At 37.8% G+C, this 26706-nt stretch overlaps 1 protein-coding gene across 2 annotated transcripts in view; it reads left to right on the plus strand.

Moving 5' to 3' along the window:
- The window catches only part of TMEM135 (transmembrane protein 135), a 170499-nt gene extending 143993 nt beyond the window's left edge, over positions 1-26506 (plus strand). For both annotated transcript variants that reach the window (XM_064645007.1, XM_064645006.1), the window contains 9 exons: positions 7197-7238; positions 8940-9086; positions 11209-11278; positions 16080-16247; positions 18805-18868; positions 19572-19648; positions 21243-21341; positions 22457-22524; positions 24144-26506. In XM_064645007.1, coding sequence (XP_064501077.1) covers positions 7197-7238; positions 8940-9086; positions 11209-11278; positions 16080-16247; positions 18805-18868; positions 19572-19648; positions 21243-21341; positions 22457-22524; positions 24144-24276 — 868 coding nt within the window. In that variant the 3' untranslated portion in view covers positions 24277-26506. The remainder of the gene's footprint in view (positions 1-7196; positions 7239-8939; positions 9087-11208; positions 11279-16079; positions 16248-18804; positions 18869-19571; positions 19649-21242; positions 21342-22456; positions 22525-24143) is intronic.
- Positions 26507-26706: the final 200 nt, after the last annotated feature.

The following is a 26706-nucleotide window of genomic DNA, read 5'->3' on the forward strand; positions in this document are numbered from 1 at the left end:
AAGTTGTGCCTTGTGATTCTATTGAGTCTTGGAGGAGGCAGCTTTCGGGGTGGTGGTGTGTTCTCTGCCTGTAGCTGTAGCTGGTTCTCCTGGAGTTATGTGGTCCAACATGGTGGGGCCTCTTTCTGACCCTTGGAGGGAAGTGGCTTTTCCATCAGTTTTTCCATCCCAGTCCTGTCAAAGTCAAGGAAAGAGGATAGTTATTCCTGCTCCTGCATCATCTGGGAAAAATTGGAATGTGGACACATAGCATGAAGGAAGGCATTAGGTTTTATATTGGGGGAATGTTAAAGTTAACAGCACTGGTGCATGGAACAGACTATTTTTGCTCTCAGCATTTCCAGGTGTCTTGATATGATGATTTTTCAGTGTCTTTAAGAGATATTTCTATCTGGATGGATGGGCTGTAGCATACTTTGAAATACAGATATAGGTTTTGGGTTGTCTTTCTGACATATGCAAGTTTTAATGTCTTTAATATGACACAAATAAAGGTGATTAGTTGAAATGGACGTTATTGCAAAAGAGAAAGCAAAATAATCTTGTTGAATCCATGTTAGAGCAACCTGGCCATCAGGTGTCCCTGCCCAGGGAAGTTGGAACTAGATGATTTTAAAGGTCCCTTTCAATCCAAACCATTCTGTGATTCTGTGATTTGTTTTGACTAGGGTAGGGTTAATTTTCTTTCTAGTAGCTAGTAGTACTTTTGGATTTAAGATTAAAACAGTGTTGATAGTTCAGGGATGTTTTCATTGTTGCTGAGCAGTGGTTACATAGCATCAAGGCCTTTTCTGCTTCTCACCCCACCCCACCAGTGGGGAGGCTGGGTGTGCACAAGGAGTTTTGTGGCTACACAGCTGGGACAGCTGCCCAGAGGGATATTCTATACCATAAGGCATCGTGATCAGTAGATAGACTGAAGGGGAAAGCTGAGCAGGGACCGCTGCCCAGGGACTGGTTGGGCATTGGTCAGTTGGTGCGTTGATCATTACTTGTTTTGTATATTCTAACCTATTATTATTTATAGTTATTGTTATTTCTTTCCTTTCCTGCCCTATTAAACTGTCTTTATCTCAACCCATGAATTTTACTTTCTCTTCCAATTCTCTCCCCCATCCCACTGTGGGGGAGTGAGCGAGCAGCTGTGTGGTGTGTAGCTGCCTGCCAGGTTAAACCACACCATCATCTGTGAAGGAAGCTTCCTGTGTTTTGATCTCTTGTGCCTTGTGTAGATTTAGAAAGGAATCTCCTTTGTGTTTAGGTTCTACTCAACTGCAAACAGTGGGTTTGATCCAGAGGAATTGCATCTAAATGCCTCTCTGTTTCCAAGTAGGGTGCTGCAATTTTGGATTTCATGCACTTTATTTCTGATAGAAAAATATATAATCAGAGTAGTTTTTCTTTTTAAGATAATGTGAAAGTCACGAGTAGTTTCTGGATTCAGAAGACTCTTGTATAACCATATCTAATGAGATATTTAGGATCCAGTTTCCCACAGATTTATCTAAATTAAGACCAAAATGTCTTTCTGCAGCCTTGTCATAAACCACTGACAGCTCGATGGATTTGGGCACTGTAATTAGCACAATAATCAAATTGTTCTTTGGTCACTGAGAAGAATCTAGATACTCTTCAGATAGTTGGAAAGTTCACCACAACTAAATAATGACAAGTTAAAATAGATTTTTTTAGCCTGTGCAATCATAATTTTTAGAAATCAGATTTTCTGCTTGAAAATGTGTGTTCTTGCACTGGGAATAATATTAGCAGTACACATTTCTGAATGACCTTTGCTTTCGGTTTCCTTTGTTTACGAGATTTTACTGGATTAGCTCTTATTTTATATCCAGAAGTATTAAATACTTCATTTTAAAGTAATATTTTTCACATAGTTACAACATTGAGGAAGGTCTAGGTGGTTTGGAACTGTTCTTGGATCTCAGAGACTTTTGGAACGCTAGTATTTCCAAAATATGATTTTATGTTGCAGTCATCATATAAACAAATTAGTCTCAAAAAAGCTTAGAACTGAGCTTGAACTAATTCTTTAATTTCTCTGATTCAGAATGATTATGTGTCTGAGTCTTGAATTTCTTTATAATCCTGTTTTTCACTGGTGCTTGCTCCGCATTTTCAGTTTCGTAGCCGCAACCCACTTGATTAGAATGGTGGGCAGTGTCAGACCATGTGGGGGTATGGAGAAAGTACTGATGAATTATTTTTTAAGAAAAAGAAATGAGCTTTTGAGAATAAAATTTAAAAGACAAGTGGGGGGAAATATGAAAGAGAACCTCGACTTGCAGGAAGAAAGGGCAAAAGAGAACATGGAAAAAGAAAGGAAATGGTTGCAAAAGATGTCTCAGAAAAATGACATCTGTTGCTATTGACTATTAACACCGGGGAGAGGATGAGGAATGAATCATTTAAGATCATGGAGTCCAACTGAAAAGCAGCCTCTCTAAGTGTCTCTTCTCTAGAGATCAGCACAGATCACAAAGTAGTGTAGATAGCCTTTAATTCCTAAAAGCAAGGATTTAATAGCAAGGGGTGTAGCTGGCATGCCCAGACACAGTCACATTTCATCACTATGATCTTCCCTTCTCCATAAAACAAGACACCTTAACTCGGAAACGTCCCCCTGACCACTTTTTACAGGCAGATGTTCTTGTGGCAATATGCCAACACATGTCCTGTGCTTGCAGTGTTTCCTTCTCATGTGACCATAATGAGAGCTCTGCATGTAGGAGTTTCTAATTTACTCTTACCCTGAAGGATAACATAAGCAATATGTTGAGGATGTTGTTAAACATGGCATGTTGTTACTCCTGTAAACTGCTTTCTCCCTACAGATTCTATGGGTGAAAATTGACTTGTTCCCTCAGAAGGTTTCTTGTGCAGTGTGTATCAATAGGTCACAGAGAAAAGCTTCAGAAGAGCTATGACAAGACATACTAATTAAAAAAAACAAAACGTAATTGCTGGCATCCAGCCTTACAGTTCAGTGTGGGAAATTCTCCTTTCCATAGGATGGAGGGAGAGTAAACTCATGTACAGCACCTCTTTACTTACACAAACGTAAATAATTGGAGTTAGTTCGTGTCTTGTTGGAAGTATAATTTGTATCAAGCCTTGGCTCTATTCCACTTTTGCTGTTTTCTTTATGAAAAAATAAATGTGTGTGGTCGTAAGTTAAATTTATCTTATAAATATGCATGATTAAAATCGACCCTATTTGCTCATGTGCCAGAATTGTCCCAGCAGGGGAATTTTTAAGAATCCAGATTTATTGCCTTGGCTCCTTGATTCTTCTGCTCCTTCGGCTCCAACCAGGGCTCTGGCCAAACACAAGCTGGAACAGAACAGAGCATTTCTGCTGTGTGATCAGGTACACAGCGCCCAGCAGGGACAGCTGGCAAAAGTCACTGGTGCTGTTGGCTTTGTACCAGGGACAAATTCCCCTTTGATGGAAAAATGTAACCAAATTATACATCATTTAAATTATTGCTTGCTGGGCAAAAAAAGGTGTTGCCCTCGTGCAGCTTGGGGTTTGGTCCCTGGGACATCCAGGGTGGTGGGAAACATAGAATGGTAGCATGGTTTGATTTTGAAGGAACCTTAAATAAGATCATCTAGTTCCAACCCCTCTGTCATGGGGTTCCTTGGCACTAGACCAGGTTGCTGAAAGCCCTATCCAACCTGGCCTTGAACACTTCCAGGGATGGGGCATCCACAGCTTCTCTAAGCAACCTGTGCCAGTGCCTCACCACCCTCACAGTGAAGAATTTTTTCCAAATACCTAATCTAAATCTGCCCTCTTTCAGTGTAAGATCATTCCCCATTATCCCATCACTCCATGCCCTTGTAGAAGGGTGAGCTACACTGAGTTTCTCTGATGGCATAGAATTCACCCGTTATCTCAGACCTTCCAAGTTGAATAATACCATAAAAACAAGCTTATAATTCACTGTTTAGATTTTTCCTGTCTCAGGGGTGTCTGCAGTGCTGGGCACATGTAACGCATTGTACTGGGCTCATTTGCAGCTTGAATGGCTCATGCAGGTCAGCAGCAGAGTGCAGGCTTTTTCACCCCTTGAGCAATGAAGCATTGAGCAAGAGTTATTATAACCAATTAGTGGTGGCATTATTATTACCAATTAGTGGCTGTATGAAGCAAATCATTAGTCTTGGTTAAGTTATTAGCAGCCAGGTGTTCATGAAACGTGGCATGTGCAGCCAACATTGTACCTCAGCAGTTGCCGTCGAGGCCAGTCACTGAATTTGTGATGCCTCTCTGCATGGGGGGTTGTCACCCCCCTGCCCACCCCCTCTGCATTGTGTTTGGAGTCAGTGTGTAGGATTTTCTTGGTCACTGCTGTGTTGTGTACCTAGTGAGTGAATAAATAAGGCCATTTCAATCTCTAGACCACTATTCTGAAACCTTAATAAGTCATGATGAAAGCCAAAAATTAGATTTCCAGTTTTGTTGTTGGTTGTTGCTTCATTTGTAAGAGCGAAATGGCCATGCCAGAGCAGGAGAGTTACATTAGAAAATTATTTTTGATTGAAAGTATTGTTTTTCTAGGATGCCTGTTTATAAAACCCTTAATAAGCAATATTTCCACACACCCATTAGTTTTGTACGATGACTTTCCAGAAGACAGTTTAGACAGCAAGGAGCATTCATTGAATTCTATTTAAGAGCTTAAATTGCAGTTTTATACTGTGTTAAAATTAAAAAAAATAAGAAGCTAATGCGGAAAAATTATAATTGTATCTTTAGCATTAATTCCATATTGAACTATGTATTTAATTTTGGCTAATTTGGCAGGGATTTTCATAGCTGTAGCTCTAGAAATGTATAGAAAACTAATAAGTAAAGTAAGCATAGCTAATAAAATTCCAATACACTGAATACTTATTGCACAGAGTTGACTGTAATCATGTAATTAGAATTGGCATTAGAAATATTTTTTTTCGTGAAGAAAAAAAGTGGGAGGTTAGAGTGCTGTTTTCTCTTTTGGTGAGTTAGATGTCTTCTGATTTTCAGTATTAGTGAGGAAAGGATTTGATGGTTTCTTTGAGGTATGTTTAAAGGAAATTAATTGTAGGATAGCATTGGTCAGGGCGCTTCAAGCACAGCTGGGCAGGGACATCTGGTGGTGCACTAAAGGAATCGATGAACGCTTACAACTGGTAGTGCAGTTGCATTGGAATGATTAAGGAAAAACATCGTTATGGTCGTACTGTGATTACTTTTCTATTTCAATATTATTGTAGAAACACTTACGTGCATGTTTACATTTCGGTTTGTGTATGCTTTTAATTTACTGGAAAAGTAGGAACTAAGGCCCTGTTCTTGAGCTGGCAGCTTTCAGGCATAATATGTTGGACACCCTTAACTCAAAGGGCATTTAACCTACAGTTGGTTGTAGATCTAAAATCAAACTCATGAAACTGGACCGTGGTTCTGTGGATAGAGTGGGGTAGATGTTAACCCTGTGCATTTGGGCTCTCTTTGTAGTTCTGCTAGTGATTCACTGTGCTCTCTGGGCAAAGCTGATTTAATTTTTTTCACTTCATCTCTCATCAATTGTTTCAATCCATCTTTGAGTCCATCTTTGTGTAAAAGTGCTATGATAGTGTTTCAGCTTCTGAATTGTACATATGGGCAAAGAAGCATATAAAGTAAAATTGTTGCATATCTTTGATTTCACAGCTCTGTGTTAATTAAAGATACGGTGAGCAATTTTTGTTTGTATATGTTTACCTTGGACCCCTATTGATCATAAAAATGTGACCAGTATTTTAACTTCAGTCATTTTAAAGGAGGAACTCTTTGGGATTAATTTTCTGTTGCTGTGTGTAACTGTGCCTGACACTTAGCACTGTGCACATGCTGACAAAACCAAGTCCTTGGAAACATATGTGTTGAAGGTCATACCCTTGGGAATAGTTTCCCAGGAGTGTTTAATGCTGTGACATCTTACTAGCTCCACAGCAGGTGCTCCTCTGCCAGGACAAAGCAAGACTTTCTTCATTTGTGAACATCTTTTATCTCATTATGGTTTTTCTGCTGTTCGTGTGTATCCAGCCATTGCTAGTACGTGTTGACCACTCATGATGCCTTCTGGGAGGTGGTGTCACCTGCTCTTGGGGGTGTGTGGGTACAGTATTTCCAGGGACAACATGGTCTCTGTAGGTTTATCTCTATCTGCTTCTGTTTACAAAGCTTTTGCAGCTGATATCCTGTCTTCTCTTAGAGTAGGTGTGCACTTGAAATGATAAGTTACTAGTTTATTATTTGTGTATTGTATCAGGAATGCATTTTTATCATCATGTATTCTCCATGCAATTCTATAAAAAGAAAAGGGGAAAAAAGCATGAGTGTCTGCTCTTTCCTTTGCTACCAACATGGTTTTTCAGGAGGAATCTGTAGCAGCTGCAGGCTTCAGCTCCTTTCATCATATCCTGGGCAGAAAAAAAATCAATAACCTAAATCTTTCATAGCCAATTATGGGCTCTTCATTGTGGTCATTATTCACACAAGGAACCCTGTTAGTCAGTAAGGAAGGAGATATATATAGATATATATATATATATATATATATATATATATATATATATATATATATATAATCAAGCTCAGAATCAGAGCAACCACTATATAATTGAAAAACTGGGACTTTCAGATTGTGAGTCTTCTTAAAGTAAGGAGCTGCAGAGATCAGCACTTTGCAAAGTAGAACAATATATCTCAAAGTCAGAATAACTATTCCCTGCAGCTTTTCATGAGAGTGGGTATTTCATCGAGATCCAACCCTCCTTTCTCTCCTTGCAGTAAAATTTGTATTTTCTAAAACTCCTCATGACTTCTTTTCCATAAAGCAACAGTTCTTTGTCATATTCTGTCATCACCCTCATGGTTCTGTCACCATCCTTTAAAAATTTCTCCACTTGTAGTTTGGATAAAAGAGCGAAGCACTGGCATTTGATGCTATATCCTTTGTGTCAGAGCTGTCCCAGGGCTGTGGTGACAACTGTGAACTGAGGATAGCCACGGAGTTGTTGCAGATGTGCTGTTGTCTGTTAATGAAAAATTCGTGTTCATCCACAGCCCTTCTATGCAATATTTAATCTGTAAGACTTTGTAATGCAAGCAGCCCATTATAGAGAAAACTGTTGGTTTTATGTTTCAGATGCAAAGATGGCTTGAAAGGATTTACATACTCTGCGCTAAAGTAAGTAAAGCTTCTGTGAGTCTGTAGCTTCAAGTCAAGATTTTGAGGAATCATGCATGGTGGCAGATGCATTGTAAGAAAAGAGTGTCCCTAAGAAGAAACATACTGTTGTAAAACTTTTCCAGCTTCTGGGATATACAATATATTTTGGAGAAGACATATTCATAGAATCACTAAGGTTGGAAAAGACCTCTAAGATCACCAAATTCAACCATTAACCCAACACTGCCAGGTCCACCACTAAACCATGTCCTCAAGTGGCACATCTACACATCTTTTAAATATCTTCAGGGACAGTGACTCCACCATTTCCTGGTCAGCCTGTTCCAATGCCTGACAATCCTTTCAGTGAAGAAATTTTTCCTAATATCCAATTTAAACCTCCCCTGGCACAGCTTGAGGCCATTTTGTCTTGTGTGCTGGCAAGAGAGGAATCCTTTTATATTTAGGACTGAGACATGCGATTGCATGTTTTTAAAGGAACATTAATCTTCTGTCTTTCTAAAACTGGGATTCTTGATAACCTGTCTTTTCCTGGAAGCAAATGGCTACTGTGTTTTGACCTGGAGGTTATTCGCTGCATTACAAAATGTTTAATAAATGCAACGATAGTTCTGTACTCAGCATGCAAGTAAAGCGTGGGTTTGTGTCATATTTCTTTGTGATATCGTCAGCATGCAGTAAACTTTGTGTCTGCCATTGTGGTCCAACCTCTCCTAGAATTTACTTTGCTATGGGACCCTCTGGTGTTAGTCACTAGTGCGTTATACAAAGTTTCCCTATCTTTGTGCCTTGCATGTTATCACTCAGACAGCCCAGTGCATGGAGGGTAGCAATCCACTGGTGAAGAAAAGAGCTGAAGTCAAGCAAAAGAGATTTGCATTGTTGGTTTAGGAAATATTTTAGAGAGCTTACAGCCATGGAATATGATAGAAGGTCCCAATAGTAAATTATTCAATTTATAGTCAGAAATATGGAGATGAAACACTCCTGTGACAACATGCAGAGACAATGCTTTCTGAAATCACCAATTCACAGTGACATGTTGAATTACAAAGGTTTTATACCTTCATCACTCTCAGCAAGACTACCATGGTACAGTGTAACTTGGATTATAGTGCAGAGTGCTAGGAAACATCTTGCCATTGTGTCCTGCATTGCCCTTCATACACAGTAATTCTACACTTGAGATGAACCAATATATTGACAACATCAACTTCTGAGTGAAAAAAGAAGGCTGAAGATGAAGCCAAGCAAAACAAAGTTGGTGCTCTTGATGGGAGCGAAAACATTTTGAAGATTTTGTAAAACAGATATTTTATAAAAATATTCTAATAATTATCAACCATTATGTAACCCTATTTTGCTGGAGATAATTGAGATATTTCATGTGCCTTTTAATGTTCTTATTTAGTGTTCTTCTTTTGTCTGAGAGATGGACTTCCTTACTAATGTTTTTGTTCCTAGTTTTAAAAAATTCCTGGCAGCAATTGTGTCCATTAGCTGAGGTTTAAATATATGTTGGTGGACTGATCTTTTCAAAGAGGTGTGGGGTTTGGCAACTGTATAGGATGAGTTTTTACTGACCTAGGAGTAACTTCAAGCTTTTCTTAAAGACTTTGAGACTTATACAGGACTTGATATATTTTTTTAGTTATTTAGGTAATTGTTTTGTTCTGTTTTTTTTTCTTTTTCTTTCAGGTTCATTGTAGGGAAAGAAGAAATCCCCACTCATTCTTTTTCACCCGAAGCAGCGTTTTCAAAAACAGATAGAAAAATCAAGCATTGTGAAAAACTATCACAACCAATGAACATACTGGCTCTAACAAAAAAGCTCATGGACAAAGTGTGAGTCAAAGTAAACAAAAGAAAAACAAAACAAAATGAATCATTGTTGCATGGTGCATTTTAATGTCTTGTTACGTTGTATTTAATAATGCTTTATAATACTTTCGCTTTGCCTTTAAGTGTTTTTCTATTTAATTTTTCACTGGGTAGCTGGCAGTGGCAAATGATGAATTCCAGTGAAAGCAAAACTTACCACCTGTATGTCATAGCTATGACTTGCAATGTGCAGTTGTCTTAAGAAGGAGAGTAAATTCAGTCAATGCTGAATGCAGGCTGGTGGTTGCTTTTTCTGCAGTTTTCAGCAAAACCAGTTCATGGCATGGTTCTGCTGGAGCTAGTGATGATATTAAGGAGAGAAATTACACAGCAGCAGACCTTACTGATGTCACCCTAAGCGACCGTAACATTGTCTTTTGGGGGACCTACATCCCTGTGTTGCATAAAGGAGAACTACCTAAAAATAGGATTAGTGGCACATGGGCTGCCTCCACTGTCAGGAGATAGGAAATTGAGAAGCAAAGAGTGAGTTTAAAACTGTTTTGCACAAGGTAAGATCTAGACATCTGAAGTTAGGCAAGGTAGGTTCCCTCCCTGTCTACAGTATCCAATTTATTGTCCTTTAGTATAAGCTTAAAGAAGTGACAGCAGATAGCTTTTCATCTACCACAAGGAGTCATTCATTTGCAGGGAAGATGGAGTGAAAAATGGACTAGATGTGTGTTCACACCACACTTATGAATCTTCACTTCCATTGACCTCTTCAGGAGCAGTTCTATGACCAGTTCTCTATCTGGTGACATGCAGGAGAGAGTCTTCCAAGCACAGTGTGTCCTCAGAGTAGTGGCTTATCTTACTTGCTCAGTTGATGAACAAAAATGAAGTGACCCCCATCATATGGCAACTTCGTATATTTGCTGTAGGTTTTAGTTGAAAAATATGAGGGAAGTCAGCAGTGCCTTTTCAGGCGTGACTGTATTAGACAACAAAAGACTTACAAGGAAGAGGCAGCTCCAGCCATGTGCAGATTCTTTTAGCTGAGTTGCTTATGCCTGTTTTGTCTTAAATACCTCTTTTTCAGTTTGCTGGAGATAGTTCATAGCTTTCCCACTGTTCATTAAATACAAGGATTGAGGGATTGTAGGTGAAGAAGAGCATATTTTCTTTAGGGTTTTGAAATTCCCAACTCAGACATGCAAAAAACTTGCAGTTTTCAGTTCCAGTGCTCTTAAAGGTTTCTCTTCCATATGGTTCTTTTCAGTATAATTGAGTCTAAATGCCTGTAACCTGAGCACATTCTCATTACAATTTTTGCTGCATAAACTGACCTCACAGATGATTTATGGCCATTAGACTTTATAGTACACGATTCAGAACTTCCAAGATATTTGACACAGTATATAAATTGTGTAATTTATTTTACATTAAAGCTAAAATACTTGGATATAGCAAAATATAATGTTCAGACCAGGTATGTCATTACTTCTTTTAATGCTACATAATACAGGCCTAGAAACTGTATAATCCACACATGCCAACATCCCAAGCAAGTCTCTTTTAAATGCTCAAGGTCAGATTCTCAGTCCAAAGGAGGAGCTACATAAAAATCCACATTGTAGAAGAAAGAGCCAAAAAGTGAAAGGCTTCTGATTGAGAGAAGTCTCACAGGGTATCTATGTGTGTTTCTATGTTCTGCATTGCCCTTCAGTGAACCTTACAGTGGTATGAAAGATGTAAAGATGCAGGTAACAGGTGCTTGGTCACATATCCTTCTAGAACCATGGAGCAGAGACAAACTGGGAAAGGTCATGTCACTTCTCCTTGTTGACCACAGCAGAAAATCTGTCCTTTAATTTAACATTTAACGTGTAGCATGGCAAGAGATTGGATCCAAATAAGTGTGCAGACACCTTTTCTTGGTATACAACTAAAGTATTGTTAGTTTTTATTGTCCTTTTATGGCATCATAAAAGTTCACAGTGCCCTTCAGTGGGGTAATGGGGAGAATGAGCACTGGGCAAATAGCACTGTATGTATTTTTAGGCAAGAAAAATTTATGAATTCTCCTGTCACTGGTGCTGAAAACAGCTATGAGTTAATACGTGTTTCATTATGCTTTTTGCAGGTGCAAACATGGCCCGAGGCATAGATGCTGTAAACACTATGGAGATAATTGCATCTCATACTGTATTAAAGTAAGTGCAGAAAAAATTCGATTGACAAACTCTGGCAAGGACAGGGTAAAAGTCTGTAGTCAGGAAAAGCACGTGCTTAGGAAGTGAGAAAGGAGCCTGTTACTCGTTCTTCTTCTATTGAAAATGTGACAAGCCTGAAAACAGATTTTCTCAATTTAGGATGAGGTGGTGGTGGGGTTAAAGTTCTCTGGTCTTTCAGATTAGCTGTAGTGAATGAGTAACATAAAATGTGTGGGAAAAAATGGACTAGTAAGCAAGGCTCTTGTTTAACTATGTGATGCACTTCATGGCTGAGCCCACTTGTGACTCCCCCCTAAATAAAGCACCTGGAATGTGCTGCTGTGGCAGGCGGCCCCCATTCACGTGCAGCTGCGCAGCTCTGGCACGTCGCTGCCGGGCACTGGGCTCCTTCCCCCAGTCATTTATTTTAAGGGTTTGGGGTAACGAGAGATTGGTCACAGTTGCTGCACCCAGGAAGAGCTGTTTATCTCTGGTGGTATAATTCATCCTCCATTATTAATGTGATCAGCGCATTTTTTTTCAGAGGAGCACTGTGCAGAGATTTGCCTTGGCTGACATTGGTTTGGCACAGGTGGTACCACCTGTTTTACGAGTTGGTAAGACTCCAGACAATCTCAATCACTTAATAGTTGACCTGTTTTTATATAGGGAGCAGCAAAAATGGATTTGAGTATTTTCAGATGCTTTTGACATATATTACTTTCAAAAATAACTCTTTTAAATTAAAATTTTGTATACAGTTAATGTTATCTCAGAAATGCCATGCTTAAATTTAGCATCAGAATAGATGTAGTACAACATGTATTCATGTGTGTTTAACAACATCATGATTTTTTTGTTGTGTTAACACTCTTTTTGTACTGCAGTGTGTTGGCATACCATGGTGTTACATGGATATAACTTGTGCTGGAGTTGATAGAATTTGAGATGGTGCTTAACATTCTGCTGAATTCTGATGAGAATATTCAGTAGAACAGTCACGAATAGTTCAGGATAGTTATGTCACTTTTCTGTTGTAGGTATGACATATATTTAACAGACCCAGAATAAAATTACAGTTTTACAACCTGTCATCACTGTCTAAGTCCACTTAATGTTTCATTCATGGGCTCTTTTCTTCAAGGCATAACATCTTTGGGGACACAGACTTTCCATTTGCTTTGTGCTTGTTCAGTACCTTGCCCAGTATGTTTACTGTTCAGTGTCTCCTGGCCCATTTTGTCTCCCATCTCTTGAATGCTTATGTTTGGTCAGGTCGGAATCCTCTGGGGAGCAAACATTCCTGTGCCTCCATCTGCAGGGTACTCTGTTTTCCCCGTAGATATCAAGTGTCTGGCCTTCAGAATCAATGTCCAAGACTGCAATGAATATTATATTCAAAACAAAGATTAAAATTAAGCAGGAGTGATTTTATGCAAATTTGATATGCTCCATGTCCAGATCTCTGCTGATGGTAGCATCTCCTGATGTGCATCTGTTTTTTCATGGTGCTTCACTATAACTTCAGTCTGCTGCGCTTATTTACATAGTAAAAGTGCTGTCTTTCATTACTTAGGCATGTTTTACAGTAATTAATTCTTAACTACAATTAGTCCAGACTTGCTTTCATAGCTTTTTATTAATATCACACAAAATCCTTATACATCTTGTGCTGCATGCTTAGCATTCAAATCTGTAAGTACTGCCATAACATTATATTATTTTACAAGCACAGTTAGAGCAAACAACTAAGGATTTTTGTTAGAGTGCTCATCATGGAACGGATGCCTCTTCTCTGTGGAAAACTCATAGTCTGCTGGAAGAATGTGTGTGAGACTTCATGGGTAAAGAGGTGATTTGACCATTATGGAATGGTCAAATGGGTGACCATTATGGAATATAATAAGCTTGAAATGGCTTTAAAATGGAAGGGTGAAAAAGAGATAGGAGCTAGTCTTGTTGAATTACTCTAGTTGAGAGCCCCAAATTTGATTTCAGTTTGTGAGTTTCTTAAGTTATAGTAGACCAGCCCCACACTGCTCTCTCTGTCCTTTCTTAGGGGAGGCGGGAGACATGTTAATGATTAAAAGAACATGGGAGCAGGGCAGAAAGTGGATATTCAGGAGTACTCTTCCTCTTCATATTTAAATGTCCATTAGCTAGTTGACATCATCCATAATAGCTTTTATGTAACATTCAGTAGTGATGTACCACCTGATTTCATTTACTTCCCTTCAAACTAAATACTTAAAAAGCTTTGGGTTTGCAAATGTCTAAAAAGAGCTGCCAGAAGCAGTCAAACAATATTTTTCCTTCTTTGGATTCCACTCAATTACAGTGAGGAGACATTAGCCAGCAGTAGAAGTTCAGTTGTCCATTTTTTTTGCTGGTGCTGCAGATGGGACCGGATAACCCTCCCAACTTACTAATAACTAGAATAACCACAAAATAGGTCATAGAATAATGGAATGGTTTGGGTTGGAAGGGACCTTAAAGATCATCTCGTTCCAACCCCCCTTGCCATGGATAGGGACATCTTGCACTAGACTAGGTTACTCAAAGCCCCATCCAACCTGACCTTGAGCAGTTCCAGGGATGCCACAACTTCTCTGACATTACTTTCTGATGACTGTAGTCTCAGTGTTCTGTCTCTTGAAGGAACATGGGCTGCTGTATACCCAGAATAAGTATTAATTATCTTAATTAATTTTAAATACCTTAACTAGTTCCTAATGTATTACAACAGGTTGTCTGAGGTTTTGGTATGTTACTGAACTCTCTTTATGTGCACACATGCTTCTTTGAATTTGAGTTGAATTTGAATTTGAGTTAAAGCCAATATCTTGACTGTATTATTAAGAAATTTGTTTCTCAAAAGCAGAAAAAAGTTTTATTCAACAGTATTGGAGATATGACGTTACACTGTGCTGCTACTTCTGGCTGATTTGATTTCCAACTCAAAATCTCTGTGGAGAAATGGCTCGTAGCAGAGTTTTCTTTTCTCACTTATGTTTATTATAGAGTCCTGCCTATGCTTTCCTGTATTCTACCTCCATTCTTCTTTGAGGCCTTCTTATGGAAGGCGAAAGTTACAATATAGTACATTAATTATAAGATATAATACTTCCTGTGACTCTGAAACAAACACCAGTAAGTGTGATACCTGGTAGATGTAATGAGCTAAATAGATAGATTTTGTGCAATACTCACTGCTTTGTGCACATCAGCATTAAACCTCATGGTTCAGTTCAGCACTTCTAAGTTGGCTACTAATAGAAGTAAAATCAGGGATACATTTGAGTGTTTTCAGTTGAAATTTAGATGTTTCCTCACCCCATCAGAGTCACCTTTCCTGGGTAAAAATGTCATAAATAGCATTCTGTTGTTTGTGGTTTTGTTTTGGGTTTTGTTCATAACTGCTGGGTTTAGGACTTTGTTTTTGTATAACGGTACCTGGCATGATAATTATGCCTTTCTTTGGAAGATAAGAGCTATGTACTATGCCATGGGGTACCTCTTCATTTTAGGTGCAAATATATGTTCATCTTAACTGTGATATTTTAACTACACGAAATTCACAGCACATTTACACCTCTGCCTATCTCACATACCTTTTGATAGGCATTTTCATTACAGAATGAGCTGTGCAATATGTACAATTTATGTAACTAAGAGTAGCAGATGAAGGAATGGAAATTTTTCATTCAAAAAAAAGTGCTACTGGATTATTGGATGACAGAATGTATTTTCTTCCACTTGATTCTCATAAACCACTTATTGAATACCACAGAGAGTAATTGCTTCAGGAAGAGTTTATTACTAGATGTTTAACCACAATAAAAATTTTTGAGCTTTATGATGTATTATGAAGTTCTGCAGGAGGTAAAAGTAGTGAGAGTTTCTGAGCCTGAAAAGTTGCTCAGACCCTCTGCCAGTTGTGCCTGTCACTGGAATTCTGTCTTTGTCACTGGAATTGAATAAGGTGCCTGCCTTATTTGCCAATGGTGAGTGCACAGATAGTTTTCATGCAAGGCATCTTCCAACCCAAAACTAGATTTTATTCAGAATTAATAGAAAAGTTCAACCATAGGGTAAGAATAATGATAGGAAGCATTGGAGGAAGTTATAAGAGAAACTAGGGGGAATAATATGGAAAGAAAAAGTCAGTGTGGTTTTGTGAAAAGGTAAGAAAAAGCAGATATGTATCCAAGGTAGAGTGGTAAGTAAATTCATTGGAACCCATGTTATCCTTTCTCAGCAGCTCTGCACATAAACTCCCAGTTTTGCCCTTCCCCTTTCTGCAGGCAAGGAAAGTCTGTGCCAAGCCACCAGGGTTAATTTCTAATTCTCACACTTTCTGAAATTTATTTTTGGTGGACTTTCTCCTCCTTAGTGTTTTCTCCAGACATTTGAGTGTATAAGTGCTCTTTTTTTCCACCGCATCGCTTTCCTCTATAAACACATTTGTGGTTAAAAGCTGGTCAGTAATCTGGAAATGAAGTCATCAGGATTTTTTCAAAGAACAGAATTTTGGAGTAGAAGAGAAAAAGAGTTTCTCCCTTGAGGCCTTTCAGAAATCCATAGAAATTAAAGAGGAGTCAATTGTCTGTGATTTTATTGCTTTTACTGTTTTACAGGGGAACGAGGAATGGGGAAGCATTTATGCATTTTTACATATTCTCTGCAGAGTGGGTTTTAAATGGCTCGATGTCAAAAACAAGTCTTTCTGTAGATGCTTTTGCTTTTCCTTTTTTCTGAATTTATGGTTTCTTACCACAAAATCTTTCTTTCTTTTCTCTAGGGCTTCATTAGGATGTTTAGCATTGGTTACCTGATCCAGTGTTGCCTTCGGATTCCTTCCACCTTCCGGCATCTGTTTACACAACCATCACGGCTATTTTCCCTCTTCTACAACAAGGAAAATTTCCAGCTTGGAGCTTTTTTGGGATCTTTCGTCAGTATATACAAAGTGAGTGTATAGCATACAGAAATGATAAATGCCATGGTTTTTATTTCACTTTTCAGAATATCACAAAGAGCTAAAAAGTCCAGCTGCTTGATAGTACTGATGCTGTTTGCTACAGCATGTGACTGACAAATTCTATGCTATTGCAATAATCAAATTGTAAACAGAAAACTAGTCTTCCATATCCTGGGTTTTTTTCTATCATTTCCAGATAAACCAGATAGATTTTGCAGTGTTGTTTCAAGATCAGGTGACAGGGAGTACTTCAGAGAAAGTGCATTCAGATTTCAAAGAGAATTGCTGGTACACAAAAGCATTTTAGTGCAGACACAAGTAGTGACTGCAGTAGCAGCAGTGTTGCCAGAGAGAAGCCATTTGCAGATTTTGTTGGCTCAAATATCTGGAATTCTTATTTGACACTAAATAGCAGGAAATTGCAGAACATACAATGCGCAGTGAGGAGACATTGCACTTACAGCTTGGAAGTCTGCCCTTCTACACTATTATAAGATGACAGATTGTGAACTGATATGTATTCATATATTATTGTTGGAATTAATCTAATTATGTTTATTTATGCCAAAAGAGAAGATGGCAAGGCACATGCCCTGAGGCAGAATACATTGCACAGTGCAGTGCTGAAGTGGCTTTTGGACTTTTATATTCTTAATCACACTTGCAATTTTTCACCTGCCACTTCATTCACACTGCAAAGTTATGATCATTCTGTATTATTAAAGGTAAATACAAGAATTTATAAGGTTCCAGAGTTTAAAATTTTTGATGGCAAAATGCAAATAGGCTGTCCGAAGTTTATTTGAAAATTAAATTTTTGCTCAAACTTTAAGAACAGAACCTTTAGAGAAAAAAAAAACTTAAATTGGAAAAGCTGAAAAGACTTTGGTGTTTTTAAAAGCTCTTTGCTAAGTGTAATTTAGTCTTACAGATGCTCATTTTATGAGGGTGACCTACTCTTACCTTTATTTACTATTTATTAATTACCGGCACTGGCGAGGCCACACTTCGAATCCTGTTTGATTTTGGACCCATCACTACAAGAAAGACATTGAGGTGCTGGACCATGTCTAGAGAAGGGCAATGGAGCTGGTGAAGGCTCTGGAGCACAAGTCTTATGGGGAGTGCCTGAGGAAACTGGGGGTGTTTAGTCTGGAGAAAAGGAGGCTCAAGGAGGACCTTCTCACTCTCTACAACTACCTGAGAGGAGGTTGTATCCAGAGAGGGGTCATCCTCTTCTCCCAAGTAACAAGTGACAGGACAAGAGGAAATGACCTCAAGTTGTCCAGGGGAGTTTTAGATTGGATAGTAGGAAATCTTTCTTCATTGCAAGCATTGTCAAGCACTGGGACAGGCTGCCCAGGGAAGTGATGGAATCTCCACCCCTAAAGCTGTTCAAAAGGTGTGTGAATGTGGCGCTTGGGAACATGGTTTAGTGGTGGACTTGGTGGGTGCTGAGTTAACAGTTGGACTTGATGATCTTAAATGACCTTTGCAGGCTAAATGGTCCTATGAGTCTGTGATTCTACTATATGTTATTGATGGCATTTCATAACTTACACAGATCTGGGTTGCATTATATTTTTTTTTTCCGGATTGAGATAAGCATGTAGGGCAGCAGAGATTCTATTCACTCAAAAAAATTGGACTACAGACAAAAAAAAGGGAAATGCGTGGGGCATTTCGAATCTGAAGGAATATGCAGTTCTAATTTTTTTAGGTTAATATGTTTTTGCGGTTCCAGAATTTATTGGATGTATGGAAAAATCTCAAGGGGTTTGGTGTGTAATTGAAAGCAGCCTTTATCATGGGAAAGAGTCTAGGCAGCTACAGCAAATGAAGATGATGTGAATTCAAGATGAGCTTTGGTATTAGATTGGTATTCAAATTAGATTGATCTGCTCTCTGATTTTGAAAAAAATGATAGTGGTAATCTGTAAATTAAAACACTGAAATATTTTGGGTACGGTGTCCAACTCTGTGACTTTAGTATCACCAGTGCTTTTAAAGATTGTTCTTTGGTTGTGTTGATGTCTTGTGTTTTTGTTGATGTAATTCAATGTTTCTTGATGTGGTAAAGAGGATTACTGAATCAGACAGAACATGTCCCAGTAGTGAAAGTTTCTACAGCTCTTAAGAGATTTACAATTGTGATTTTACATTTCTCTTACAAACCTCTTACAATGGGAAAGTTTGCTGCCTCCATATCAATTAAATTCCCTTCTATTATAGCAGTCTTATCAAGTAGAAGAATGCATTATCCATGGAACTGTTCAAAGCCAGGCTGAATGGGGCTCTGAGCAATCTGATCTAGTGGAAGATGTTCCTGCCCATGGCAGGGGGGGTTGGAACAAGATGATCTTTAAGGTTCCTTCCAACCCAAACCATTCCATGACGCTATGATTATGGATATTATCACACTACACTCTTATCACGCTACACTCTTAATTCATACTGTGTGCTGTATCACTGGTTATAGAGTTATATCTCCAGTCTGTGTGTTATGAATGTTATGGGGCTAATCCTGCTTTCTTTTCACCTACAGGGCACAAGTTGCTTCCTGCGGTGGGTCCGGAACCTAGATGATGAGCTTCATGCACTTGTAGCTGGTGAGTCCATGAAAAGCAGTTTGTTTTGCCTGTGTTGGGACTCTGCAAATACTCATCTTGTCTGTCCTCCCATTCCCTTTTCAGACTTCTGTGCTGAAAATAGGACTGTGTACATTATGATTGTGTCAAAGTGACAGTGATGTTTCAAGTAGCTTCAAAGAAAGGGTTGCAATTAAAATTGTAAGGCAAATTCAATCAAATGGTGTGGGGTTTATGGTCAGCTCTAAGAACAGTATGTCACTGTGTGCACAAATATAGACATGTTCTTTAATTTTCAACTGTAGAGATGTGAGAGAGATGTGAGAGATGTGAGAATAGTAATTCTTCCATATGTGACAGAATACACATTGGAAATTATGGGCTCCACTGGGTCCAAAGAAGAACCCTTTTGCCATGAAATTTCTGTGGTGGTGCAGGCCCTTCCCTGCTGTTTGTGCATCTGTCACTTGTTGGAACCTCAGAGGTCTCTTATTCCAAAAAGAAGAGAGAAGTTTGATACCATGCTCCTGAGCACTGAAGTACAGATTTGTTTCAGAGTTTCAAAACTTTTTAATGACACAAACCATATTTGGACAGGCAGCACAGGAAGATCACTGAACTGTGTTGTAGCAACAGAAATAAATAGTCCTGTGCAGTGTGTGTTGGGCTGACATACTGCAACAGCAACACAAGTAACAGTGCTTTTGTTTTCTAATTGTTACAGGGTGTCTAGCAGGGATTTCTATGATGTTTTACAAAAGTACAACTATCTCTATGTATCTGGTGTCCAAATTAGTAGAGGTAAGTTATTATCCTTGTAACAGAGGTCTTCATCTATTTTCTCAAGGCAGAAAAAAGGAAATGAACTTCATAGTCTTTGTCTGGCAATTCCAGTAAAATACAAAGCTGTGTGGTGACGGTGTGTTTCAGTACCTGATGTGTGCCAAGAGGCATTGCTGCCATGGGGTCTCTTTCTTATATTCTTTTCTCTGACTCATTTTAAAAGTCCTTTATCCACTGGTTTCCATGTATATTCTCCATGAATTTTCTTAATCTCCTGATAACCCTTTGCTTTGTAGCTTTTACATATTTTTTAAATCTGAAAGTTCCAAGAATGTCTGTTCTGCCAGAAACATAAATCAGACCTAGTCCTTAATTGCAGATTTATTGCCAAAAGCTACAGCTTAACTTCCTGCCTTTGTTCCCTAATTTTGGCATTCAGCAGTTTATGATAACTCAAAATGGCTTAGATTTTAGTCTATAGCTGGAGTTGTTTGTCAGTGTGCTTCAACTGATTGAATTCCCAGCTTTGGAATGAACTTTGTTCTAATTACTAATCTTCAAGCTTGAATTATTTCTATGAACTTGTTAAAATTAGGAGCCCAGGACAAAAAAGAAGTTATAGGGTTTGGATATCTTGATTATAATTTGCTAACCAGCGTTTGATTTCTTACTGTGATTTTTCCATAAGATCAAGACTTAGTCATGATTATTCCCCAAACAGCACCACTGGAATGAGTTGAGAATGTTCTCTTACTATGCATCATCCTGAATCACATATTTCGGCAGACCTTGAGGGCCTCGATCCCTAGTGATATTTATCCACCTCCATTACCACAGCAGAGTTCACTTAAAAGAACATAAATAGAAGGAACTTTTTTTTTGTTATGCATAAAATTAAACATAAAAATGGGAGATATTCTCTGTTTATTCCTGCTCCTTGTTATCCTAGACAAAGCTCTGAAGGCAGTTCAGATATTGGTGATATAAAAAGAATTCTGAATTATCCATATTGACTTTTAGAATACCAGTTGTAAAAAAACAATATTATCTTGTATTGCTCATGGTTTTCTCTGGACTTTGAGACATCGTGGCTGCAATGAAATGAGGAAAGTGCTGTGTGTTGTTTCTTTCCTTTTTTTTTTTTAAACTACTTTTATCATCTTATGCAAGCCAAGGGTAACTGACCAAAGAGGCGTGTGCTGCTTTGCAAGGTCAAGCTGTGCTCAGGAAAATAAACTTTACATGTTTTCTCAGAAAGTAAAGTATGTGATTTCAAGCTGTTTAAGAACAGTGAATATTCACTTTGTTGGAATAGTTATAGCATTGTTCTTTTGCTTTTTTAAAGTGAAGAATTTAATAGAGGAAACTTTCCCTTTTTTTTCTTTAGGATCTCTAACACCCAAGCCGTTGCTAGTCCTGTTCTATGCATTAATAGCTCCTTATTAGATTGATCTTGGATAACTTCTAGAAGTTATCTCAATCAATTTCACATTTGTGGACATATAAAAAATATATCGTCATAGTTAATAATGTTGACTTTTTTTTGAAATTGTGAAATAAAAAGTAAAAAGTTACTTTTGTTTTACTCAGCATTTTTTGTCTATTTTTATAGACCATATACTTTAAAGGCATTGAAGCAGGGAAGGTTCCCTATTTTCCTCATGCAGACAGCATCATCTATGCCATTTCTACATCGATATGCTTTCAGGCAGTAAGTATGTCATTCTCTAACAGAACATCAAGTTCTTTAAGTCAAAAGTTGAATGAAATGAGGAGCACAGGAACATGGTTATATAGAAAAGATGGTGTGATTGCAGCAAAATGCTGTGAATCAGGGCTCCTGCATCCTGTTTTTGAGTGTCACTGTGGAAAGGTCATTTCTGGGACTCAATTTCTCATATGCTTATAGCTGAATATATTATACAAAGCATTGAATTCTTTGGAAAGGATCTTAAAATGCATTGACCCAGAAGATGAAAATACACGTATAGACTTTCATAAGCACATGAAAGGACAGTTTCTCAAGGCAAACAATACAATAGAGTATTTTATGGGTTTTTAGATCAACTGAAAGCTTTGACTTTCAGCTGACTTGAATTAATTGAAGTTATTGAATTAATTGCCTAGTTGAAAAAAAATCTGCAAAAAAATAGTAAAAAACCCTGAAGTTTTACATTTGAAACAAGCTTTTGCACTTCTGAAGTCAGTTCCATGCCTGTATCCTCAGTCCTTTTATCGTCTGCATCAGCTGGAAAAGCAACTTTTCAGGGGTACACAAATTACTATTCTATTTCTGCTGAAACATCCCACTGCATGTTTTCTGGACCTCCATAACTATCTGTATATGTATTTTCTTAGGGATCTATGCCGAGATGTTTGTTATTCACTATATTCGTAAGTGACATGGAAAAATAATGGAACGGAGAGAAGACAAGGATTTTGGTTTATAAGACATTATTTAAGATAATGTAACATTGAATATAAATATGACTACAGGAAATGGTAGATCACAAAATGCAGAGTAGGTAGGGTACAAAGTAGCAGGTAAATTTTGCATCTACAAGTGCAAAATCATGTACATAAGACTGATGATTGCTGTTGCTTTCTCTGCAATGAGATGTAATTAAATTGCCACCACTTGTAAATGATACTCTTCTGGGAATATCAGTCTGTGCTGGTGGAGGTCACACAGAGCATTGAATTCAGCAGAAAGCAGTTAAAGTTATTTCCACAGAAATCCTTTTGGTAGTTTTGGCAACATAATGTAGCAGACGAAGCTCTTGCCTGATGCTGTCAGCTGTCTCTGATAGAATCCTCTCCTTGCAGGCTGTCATGGAAGTTCAGAACCTGAGACCTTCATACTGGAAATTTCTTTTACGACTAACAAAGGGCAGGTATGTAATCAGGGGTGTGTTATGGCTTGTCTAAACATGTCATTGATCACATTTAGCTTTCTGTGTCATTCACTGTCAACAGCAGAACCATAGAAGTACATAAGGGCTAATTTCCTGAGGATTTACTTCGCTTTTCAAATGGTTTCCAGTACACTTTAAGTTCTTTGCTGCTGAAGCAACATTGCTGGGTTTAATCTAATGACAGGAGTAAAGACTTAAATCTTGTGAAGACTCTTCAGCAGATGAGTGTTTTAATTGAAGCCTTTTTTATCCATAATTCACTTGGAGGGTGGAATGCTTTCAGATTTCAGTGGAATATGAAGAATCCAGTAAACAACTATACATGTTGAAGAAATCACTCACTATGTGCAGTGATGGACAACATGGAATTACTCTGTGTTTAAAAGCATTACTGGAAATGTTGGAATGTCTCTTAAGAATACTTTAAAGTTTCAGTAGTTTTTTATAGGACATCTGTTCAGTTGGAAAAGGATTATTTTTTTTCCCCCCCCTGGAAAAATGAAAAATTGAAAAATGAAAAATTTTCACTGATCATAATCATAAATATACACTTTAATATCTTAACTGGATATTTTGTCTATTATTTGCTGCAGGGATCTAAAAAGTTTTCTTTTTAAAATAGATTTTCCTGTAACTGATTTATAAAAATACAGTTTAGTGAAGTGTACACTGTTATACTGGTGCAGTATGTGGTGGAAACATCTTGATCTTAATGGCATCCAGATCTTGATGTAGATCAGTTTATGAATGGGAATGTAAAAGGTAACATTTGTTGTGACAGCAAACTCACCGGACTATAAAAATAGAAGTGAAATTAGAGGCCAGTCCCTGGGCCATGTTGAACCTACACTCCCCATGGCACAGTACACACACGAGATGACTGAATGCATTGCTACATAGATGTAGTGGGAAGTTTTCCTTGGGATGCCTGGAGGCCATCTGCAGGCAGCCTCTGAGGCCATACAAACATGATACAGGGGATGATGTTAGTGCAGATATCCAATTTTGTCTGCATTTTTCCATCTTGTCTTAATCCTAAGATTGCCTTAGGTGAAAGAGAGGAGGGAAAAGAAATTCTATTCTGCCCATTTATTTTATCTGAAGCAAATCTCTGTAATAGAAATTTCGATGCTCTCTTCATAGAGGCAATTTCTTTTGACATTTCATAAATTTTTCAGTCTATGGTTTTGAAGAGTAACAAAATGGAAATATGTTGTAACACCCATAAAATTGTCACCCAGACTTGGATAGGCAAGTCTAGAGTTTGCTTTGCTGGAATGAGAGAGAACAGTAGTATATTTTGGTTTGACCTTTTTTTTGTGGAGTTAAAAGTCAAAAGGGATTCTCCCCTTTTTCACAAGTTGCATTATATGAAGTATACCTACACAAAGACTATTAGTCACATTTGTCAAATTTTTTTTTTTTTAAATCTTTATTGCCTGAATGAAAAACTTGTGATCTCTGAACAGTGCAGGTTGAAGCCTGTATTTCAGAGATTTTGGTAGCCTTTTATGAAGTGAAATAATTTTAACAATGATTTTATTTTTTCATCAGTAAATTAGTCTTGCGTTCATGCTCTCTTGTCTTTTCTTTTTCAGGTTTGCTCTCATGAACAGAAAAGTTTTAGATGTATTTGGCACTGAAGCATCTAAGAACTTCAAGGATTTCACACCTAAGCTTGACCCAAGATACACAGTTGTGCCACCAGAGCTACCGCTGGAGCTGTCTTGAACACAACAGCCTGGCTTGTCATCGAATGTGATTAGCATTTTGTCCTGAAAAGTTAATTAACTTGACAGTCGTATGTATGGAGGAGGGCTAGGGCTCCACTTCAGTATTATTTCAATGAGAAATGCTTTTTACCAATCGAAAATGCTGCAGCTTTGCAGGAAGGTGTGGCTTAGTGATTTAACCCCTTCTATAAGCAGAAAATATTTTTGGATTACTGTATTGGTTGACAGTATGGTAGAATCCTGAATGAATTAAACAAATGAGTAATATATTTAGAGAAGTAAAACATAAATACACATCATAATTTCAAAAACTCTGTAGTTCATACCAATAGAACATTTCTTGGTAAAACTAAAAGTCATTATTAATTTAGAAAGAAAGACAATTGGCATAGTTTAGGTCCAAAATTTTACCTGGTCTTAGAAATAGGTGAAAATACCTGCGTGGTTTTCTAAATTGCATCACTGATTTGTCTCAAAAGAGCCACTACCCACTCATTAGTTAAAATTAGAGTACTTTTGCACAGCTGTGGTTGCAAAATAAGGCATTCCTTAGGAAAAGAAAATGCATATTGATTCAGAAATCACATTCCAGGGCTGTAAATTCCACTGATGATATAGATAACAGACAAGGAAAACAAGAAGGCGGTCCTGGTGGCTGCTGCACTCTGAGGAGCAGTGGGTGTGGTGGTCAGCATCTGCCAAGTGGAAAAGGACAAACTGGCAGAGGAAGGAATGAAACGTTCCAGCCTCTCAGATGGTGCTGGAAACAGCAGACAGTTACAAAAATAAAAAAGCCAAGAACAAAACAACACCCCCCCCAAATATACTGAAATGAAATGTTTATTTTTAAAAGGGCTTGACATTGTCTCCTTAGATGGCATCAGGTTGTTTGTCAGGCTGCAACGCCAGCCAGCGTTTCAAGCATTTCTTTAGAAGAGAGCTAGTCCCTGAGGTTAGACTGTTACAAGAGAACAGTTTTGACAATCGTATTCGTAGTGTTTTTTCCTTGTACTCGGTGAAGAATGGTTTTGCATCAGGCCATCAGACAGCCATGACTGGCACAGTAACATTGAATTTGATATGGTACTCAATGCAAATAACTACCTACACAAAGTCCATCTCATTTTTACCGTGCATATTTCTGCAGATTTGTCTTCTAAAGTGAGACCTTGATGTGCTAATTGCCGCTTTTTTTTTTAACCTCTTTGGGGCTTTTTTTATTTAGAATCCATTCAGGTGATGCTGAATGATGTTCATTACCCTAGAACTTAATTAAAAAAAAATGAACTATATTCACACTCAGCTGAAAAGAGGCAAGATAAGCCAGGGAATTGAAATTGCAGTAGATTGCATGTATTTTAAAAATAAAAGAAGAAGAAATCAGTCTTTTATTGGAAGTCTTTGTCAAGTGACATGAATTGGACTAACTAATAGACTCATCGTCTTGTAACACTGTAATCCTGCCCCAGACATAAGCATATCTTAATTCCGGTTAATTGAATACAGAATATGGAGTAATTTTTATCAGATTTACAGAATTGTTGTGAAAATTGTACCAATTTGTGCACAAAATCTGTTTCTTCATCAGCTACACTAACAGTGATGCTTTATCACTGTTACTAAAGGTGCTTCATCCTTTAAAACAGTGGTTGTCCAGGTTAGTGTGAATAAATTTTGGCAAGCTAGTTTGTATGCAATATTTTATTGCTTGAAATATTATATTAAAATTCCTCAAAAGGAAATAAAAGTTAATTCAACAAGAACTTTAAAATGATTGTAATAGGTTTGTAGTGTTTTTCCACTGGAATATGGTCTGAAATATTTGACCTTGTAAAGTTTGAGAAGCTATATATTTTAGGTGGTATATTAAAACTCACATACTATATTATGAATACTTTCTAGTGTAACTATATACCATTCTCAAACTTAAAGATATTTTATAGATGGATTAAGTTTCTTCACTGGAATGACAATTGTGATTGTTTCTCTATTTGAGGGGTTTTTTGAGAAAAAAAATCCAAGAACTACATCTCAGCAGCTAAACAAGAGTTTTATCTATGTTTCTTGCTTCCAAAATTCACAGTCCTTGTTTTGAGTTATTCTCATGTAATATAAAAATAAATTAAAATTTTTTAAATTATTTTTAGTCAAATTGAATATATGTAAGAGAAAAAAATAAAGTCCTAATGTTCTTCCCAATAATAAACAGTTGCTGCTTGAAAAAGTGACTTTTTGACCATGTTGTTACTAATAAGCTCCCTGGAGTTGTAAGTGAAATAGAGTCATAGGATCATACAATAGTTTGGATGGGAAGGGACTTTTTAAAGGCCATCTAGTCCAAGTCCTCTGCACTTAACAGGGATACCTTCCACTAGACCAGATTGCTGAAAGTCCCATCCAGCCTGGCTTTAAATGTTTCCAGGGATGG

This window comes from Pseudopipra pipra, chromosome 2 (assembly GCF_036250125.1).
Source record: "Pseudopipra pipra isolate bDixPip1 chromosome 2, bDixPip1.hap1, whole genome shotgun sequence".
Taxonomy (NCBI): Eukaryota; Metazoa; Chordata; class Aves; order Passeriformes; family Pipridae; genus Pseudopipra; species Pseudopipra pipra.